This window comes from Oncorhynchus mykiss, chromosome 12 (genome assembly GCF_013265735.2).
Source record: "Oncorhynchus mykiss isolate Arlee chromosome 12, USDA_OmykA_1.1, whole genome shotgun sequence".
Classification (NCBI taxonomy): Eukaryota; Metazoa; Chordata; class Actinopteri; order Salmoniformes; family Salmonidae; genus Oncorhynchus; species Oncorhynchus mykiss.
In genome coordinates this window covers 90,377,882-90,384,189 of record NC_048576.1, presented here as the reverse complement: position 1 = coordinate 90,384,189, position 6,308 = coordinate 90,377,882, and the positions used below count along the sequence as shown (strand labels likewise).

The 6,308-nt window shown below is 38.5% G+C and overlaps 2 protein-coding genes across 2 annotated transcripts; one reads left to right on the top strand and one right to left on the bottom strand.

Annotated features, from left to right (window-relative positions):
* The first annotated feature begins 1,383 nt into the window (after nucleotides 1-1,383).
* Nucleotides 1,384-2,695, top strand: med9 (mediator complex subunit 9). Its single transcript, XM_021558843.2, has 2 exons — nucleotides 1,384-1,489; nucleotides 1,728-2,695. The coding sequence occupies exons 1-2, from the start codon at nucleotides 1,410-1,412 to the stop codon at nucleotides 1,945-1,947; spliced, it is 300 nt and encodes a 99-aa protein (XP_021414518.2). The 5' UTR covers nucleotides 1,384-1,409; the 3' UTR covers nucleotides 1,948-2,695.
* Nucleotides 2,696-2,707: 12 nt separating this feature from the next.
* LOC110486969 (dexamethasone-induced Ras-related protein 1) lies at nucleotides 2,708-4,330 on the bottom strand. Its single transcript, XM_021558840.2, has 2 exons — nucleotides 3,928-4,330; nucleotides 2,708-3,702 (listed from the first exon to the last, which is right to left on the bottom strand). Exons 1-2 carry the CDS (start codon nucleotides 4,196-4,198, stop codon nucleotides 3,167-3,169), a joined length of 807 nt encoding a protein of 268 aa, XP_021414515.1. The 5' UTR covers nucleotides 4,199-4,330; the 3' UTR covers nucleotides 2,708-3,166.
* Nucleotides 4,331-6,308: the final 1,978 nt, after the last annotated feature.

The following is a 6,308-nucleotide window of genomic DNA, read 5'->3' as shown; positions in this document are numbered from 1 at the left end:
GACTGTCCCTGTCAGTTTACCTATCACAAAACCAAATCCGTAAAAAGGTTGTTATGTCACCATCAGTCCATGCATTTCTTTTTACAATGTATTATAAGTAGTATAAAAGAGAACTTGACTATGGTGTTTCCAGATTAACATTTTGAACATTATGTGATGATGTTGCAACAGTGCAAATCGTTTTCTGTTGCTCAAGTGACAAAATGTCTCAGTTGCCCTTACTATTTAAAAATGAAAGCTTTAACAATTTTACAGGAAACAGTTACAGTCATCAAGTCACAAATATTATTCCACCTCTGGTTATCATGCCAAGTAAACGTTAACAACAAACCAAAATAATAATACAATTCGGACTTTAGATTTTTAAATGTATTTTAAAGTTATTTAAAATAGATCATTCTTCTCATCTAAAGTTATTTGCTTAGCTAACTTTTTGTCTCTCTTACGGGTGCCCCATAGAGATAGATAGAGGACTCTGATTTTAGCATAGCCAATTCCATTGAGGACTTTCACTATTTTGAAGTAGTCAAGTGGGTGGGAATTGATATTGGTTAAGGAATTGAGGATCCTATAACTCCATCTAGATCATTAGGAGGTAGCCAATGAATTATACTTTTGATGAAACATTCAATAACTACAGATCACAGTAAACCCGGCAACATTGGCTTTATAGCTGTTCAAACAACACACTCTAGGTGGCAGTATGCACCTTTTCAGTTTGTTTTCCAACTCATAGAAATAGTAGAAGAAAATTGACTACTTCAAAATGGAGATGGCCTCAATGGCACTGCCCGTGCTCCGAGAGGAAGAGGAAGAGAGAGGCCCAACTCTGAGAAAAATATGTCTCCCTTTCCATTAGGTGGCGTTTTTTCATTGTTTTGCCCATCAAGCAAGGTATTTTTGTATGGAGGTCAATGACAATGAGTGTCAAATTTATTGACAGTTAATGTATTATTTGCTACGTGGGCTTAATTTGATCTAATAGAAGTTTTATAATGCATAAGTTGTTACGGGTGTACTGATATAAGTATGACACCTGACATCACGGCAACTTTGAGAAAAAAACACTTTATATAGGAGTTGTCTCGAGATGGCTATGCATATTCATGGCATGAGGCTAGTAGCATAGCATCTCTCTCTATTGAATACAGGCAGCTGACGTCAACAACCCTCATTGAATATTTAGAAAATTATTACAATAATGAAATATATTTACCAATCAAAAGAAAGGGATCCCATTGTTAGGGTGGAGAGACATACATTGTCAGTATACCGATAATATTTTCAGTGCTCTCACAGATGCCATAATGGGACAGATACTGTACAATGATGCGATGTCTATATAAGTCTATGGTTGCCACTGGTTGATGATGTAAATTGTAGGCGCCAGTCAATTCGCATCGACCGGGATGGCGACGAATCAACCAAAGCAAGGAAGTGAGAACGATGATTGCTCTTTTCTCCCTTTGGTTCATGACGTTATAAAATGGTAAGTCTTTAATTTGACATGTATTTCGATAGTGTGTTTATTACCGGGGAGAGTTTATGCATATATTTGTCCTGGTTTGGTAGAATGTGTTATGACGCTAACGTTAGCCAGCTTGCTAGTTACAGTTCAATAGTCTAATCTTGAGAAGCAGCAACAATTTGGTTAAATTATGTTTGTGTTTTGTAAAAAATAATATGCTTTAACCAACGTGTACTTCTTTGTCCATCTATGTCGAAAGCATGGACAAAGATAGTCAAGATGTCCATCAAGAACTGGTCAAGTTTAAGACAAGGATTCAGGAAGCGCGCGAGCAGATCGGAGCCATGCCGGGAATTGACATGAGCCTGTCGGAGCAGCAGCAAGAACTAGAGACGCTGCGGGAGCAAGTCCGCACCAAGAATCAGCTACTGCAGAAATACAAGAGTTTGTGTATGTTTGAGGTTCCCAAAGCGTCGTGAGGGATTTTTGACAGTACTAAAGAAACTAACTGAATTCAGGAGACACTTGGAGAGGAACACACATGTACTGAACATTATATATTTTTATATTTAGAGGACTGAGAAAATGACCATCCATTTGACATCGTGAGAAATGATCTTGTTTATATGGATTATTTTTGGGGATTCCATCTCTTGGCTCCGTGTTCTCATTTGCCTTTCAAATCTAACAACTCATGCAGTATAACTTGAACTCATCCCGTTTGTCAAAACCACCAGAGCACATTTTATTTCACTATAACACTACCTTCAGGCATTATCTTGTATTGTAAACTGTCCCATTTTTACTTTGTAAAAAATGTATTATCCATACTGAATTAAAATGCCCTCTCAAGTTTGTGTATGCAGTGGATGATTATTTTATGTGATGGTTTTGTTGTTGCGCTATTCAGATTGCGTGCTGCAGATTGTCAATGCAGTAGGCCTAAAATTAAACCTTTGTTTTAATTCCTTGTGACTTGTCTTTACTCAGTTTCTTAGTAAGATTGTAGCATCGGCCACATTAAGTGCGCTGTTATTTTTCATGAATTACATGTTAATAGCTTGTTGGCCTAAATGGAAACATCAATCTGCTAGCTACCATATGCCTAACTCTTCTCAGAAAGTATGTATTTCATAAATTAGGTACAGGCTACTTGTTTAGCTAATGGTATAAGTGTCACTGAAAGGGCATGGAATATGCTTGACCAATGTTCAAAAGGATGACAGACATAGGGATGGATATACGTTTCAAATTGATCATTTTATTTTCTCCATGTTTATTTTTTGTAAAAAGTAAACGATGACATAAGAATAAGCATTCATATGTGTTAAGTATGCAATTAACATTCAAGTTCAGTTCCGTGTGAAAAATAAAATGTAAACAAATGCCACCCCACAAGTGCAGGCTTCATTCTCCATTCAGTAATGTCATTTTACAGCATGTAGCTATAGTAACAAGACCACTAGAGGTTCTCTGAAGCCATATCACATTTGATCACCCTGACTCCACAGATAAATATCTGACAATGACCATGCCTTCTCGCGTGGTTTGGTCACATACACCCCTGGCTGTCACTGCGTCTTGGCGTGCTTCCTTATCCTGGACTCAGCACACTGGCATGAAGCCTGGCGGGTATCATCTCCATCGCTGTATAGAACATCTCGTAACATGTCTCCATGTGCATTGTCAAGTGAGTCCTTAGCAGATGGTGCATCTGTCTTTCTCTTTTCCCTGGCTGCAGCCAGTAGCTTTCTCTTTGATATACATTAAGTCACTTTGCACGCTTGGTCGGCGCGCAAACGGTGCCACAATCCCGTATGCCTCGCCGTCTTTGAATTTCTTATTTCTGAAAGATTTTCTTCTGCTGTTTTGCAGTACTTCGCAAAACTGTAAGGAAACTTTGCGGTGAGAGTCCGGGCTCATCTCGTTGGGCAGTTTAGCCATGGTAAAAAGAGTCTGAAACATCTGTTCGACATTAGTGTTCCGTTTTGCAGAGATCTCATAGTAGGCACACTGTTCATCACCAGCCACCAGCTTCTCAATCTCCTCATTCTGAACCTCCCGGTTAAACTCCCGGTCACACTTGTTCCCGCAGATAACTATCGGGACATCTACGTTCTCCTTGGTTTTGTTTTTCAGGCAGGACTTGGTTTCGTAAATTTGACGCTTCAGGCGCTGGACCTCTTGGAAGGAGTCTCTGTTATCCAGACTAAACACCAAGATAAAAACATCACCTAAGGAGAGAGAGATGGAAGGAACATTAATATCACAACTCAAAAGTCAATGTACTTTCCATAATGCACAGCACAAGTTTTGCGTTAAGCATAAGCATGCATTTTAGTGAAGCTAAATTGAAATATTATTCTCATAGAAAGTAATTTGCAGAATGAAGCTTAATATTAGGATTCAGTTTTACATAAAGACATTTGTCTGTTTCATTCGTTCACAGTTAAGCTTACCAGTAAGGATAGAGAGTCTCCTCATAGCGGGGAAAGGATGGTTTCCAGAGGTGTCCAGAATGTCCAACTGGTACGCATCTCCCCGAATGCTGTATAACTTCCTATGAAAGTCCTCGATTGTTGGCGTGTACTGGTCCTCGACTTTTTTATTCAGAAACCGAGAGATGATGGCCGTCTTGCCAACTTTTGTGGATCCTAGAATCACCATCCTGTGGCAGTTTTTGGCCGGGATGTTAAACTCGTTCTCGGAAGGCGATATCTTTTTAATCATAATTGCGAGCTTTGCGCACCGACAAATGTCTTTGGTAGGAGAGCGAGATGCTGAATGAAAGCTCTACTTGCTTTTGGGGGATCCTGCCTCTTTGTAAGCGCTGCTACTTTGCTGAGTTTGAAGCGAGCGGGACTGGGAATATATAGGCGACGCCGAACACACTCCTCCCCGGTGCGTCATGCAATTACGCATCGGTCTGAGGGGAGAATGCATAGATCGTATGAGAGAGAGGCTGTAGTTATGACTTTGCGCCTGTTTATACGTGAGTCTGTATCTGAGCGGACAGAGTAAACTTTTGAGAAATAAATGGGTTTAAAAACCCTGTGTAAAGTATGCGTAAAATGCAACCGTGTACTCTTTCACTTAACACCAATTTCGCAGAAACTGTTAATGAGTTAAACTTCTGCAGATTTGAATTTTTTTACTGACAATTCATCATAGTGCAGTGTTTTATAAAAAAAACTGAAAATATATAAATGCATAAAGTGTAGGTAACCTCTTTTGGTGACGGCGTAACACATAACCATGTTTACATCCACCATGCATTACAAGGATTTGCATTCAAGTAAAACACAATAAACAGGACACATACTCAAGAACATAGTGTTATTAATTTGGTGATTATGGTAATGTTGATCACTCTGTGTGCAAATAATAATATAAATAAATATTACGCAACATTTGTAATTAATTTTCATGTTTCATGTCAACATGTTTCACTGCCAATAAGAAATTAACATAGACCGTCCTTTGCCCATTTTCTGTTTCACGAGACGTTCAGTTTCTTGTACCCTGTCCTGAAAACCGTCAGCTGAGCTCGCGCAGCCCAGTGAGCCTCGTATTTCGGGCACATACTTTCTGTGTGGACCGGACGATGGCGCTACAGTATGGACATTATAGAAGTATAGACATTTTTATGGAAATGATAGAAGAAAAATGCATTTGGCTAACTATTAAAACGTTGTTGTCCCTGCAGTTGAAGACATCTCAGACCTACCAAGGTAATAAGCAAATGATGGTAGGCACAGTTGAACTGACCCAGCTACCAATAATGCATTTATTTATTTTACTTTATTTTAAAGTAAAATAATTTGAAGACAAAATATTTCACATGAGTTTGATAGACTTGAATGCAGAGAAGCTACACATGAATTGTAAGTAGGCCTACTCAAATGAGATTACAATCAATCAATCAAGTTATAGCTTGCCATGGTGAGCCTACTGAACATAAAACTAGTTATTGGTGAAATTCCCTATCTTTCTTCACACCTTAGAGTAAATCAAGGTAATTATTTTTGTCTACATTCTCAAAACAAAAGTGAAAGCGCTCTTGTTCTCTCAATCACCCCCCTCTCTCTGTGTATATTCTCTCTTTCTCTCTCGTCCATTCTCTCAACCTGTAGGCTGTGTTTACTAATGGATGTAAAAATGTGTGGATTTATGCTCCAATCATACATTTATTTATACATATAAATGTATAGGAAGACCACTTATTTTAGAAAACATTTATACAAACCTAATTTAACTAAATCATATAATCTAAGTGCTCTCCTTTGTAGAGAGGTACTTGTTCAGAAAAACATAATTCAACTTGAATACTTGACAATGAGTACCATTAGTTTATAAAGTTTTCAAGGCTCAGTGAGAAGTTTATTCAGTTCACAGACTATAACAGTTGTGAGTCTTATCCACGAAATTAGTCAATTGTGGGTAGTGATTTCACCAAATGTTAAAAATTCTGTCAAGAAGAGCTGCCACACATGTTCAATGTAATAAAAACATGTTTTCCCTTATCAAATCAAAAAAGGACTGTAGTAAGTGCATATTTAGTGCCAAATAAAGTAAGGTTTGACCATAACAGGGTTGTTCATTTCCTCTTAAATCAGTCACAAATTCCCTTGTGACGGGGAATGGAAGCTTGTTGTGTGCAAGAGGCAATTGAGTCTTCACTAAGCCCCACCCCAGAATTTTGAGCAACCAGTCACAGCGCTCGTATGGAGAGCGACAGTCCTCGAGTCCGACACCTAGGACAAGCCCACCTTTAAATCGCATGAAAGCAAGAGAGGACTATAGCGAAAACGTAGTGTTTTCCTTAAAACATGTCTTTTTA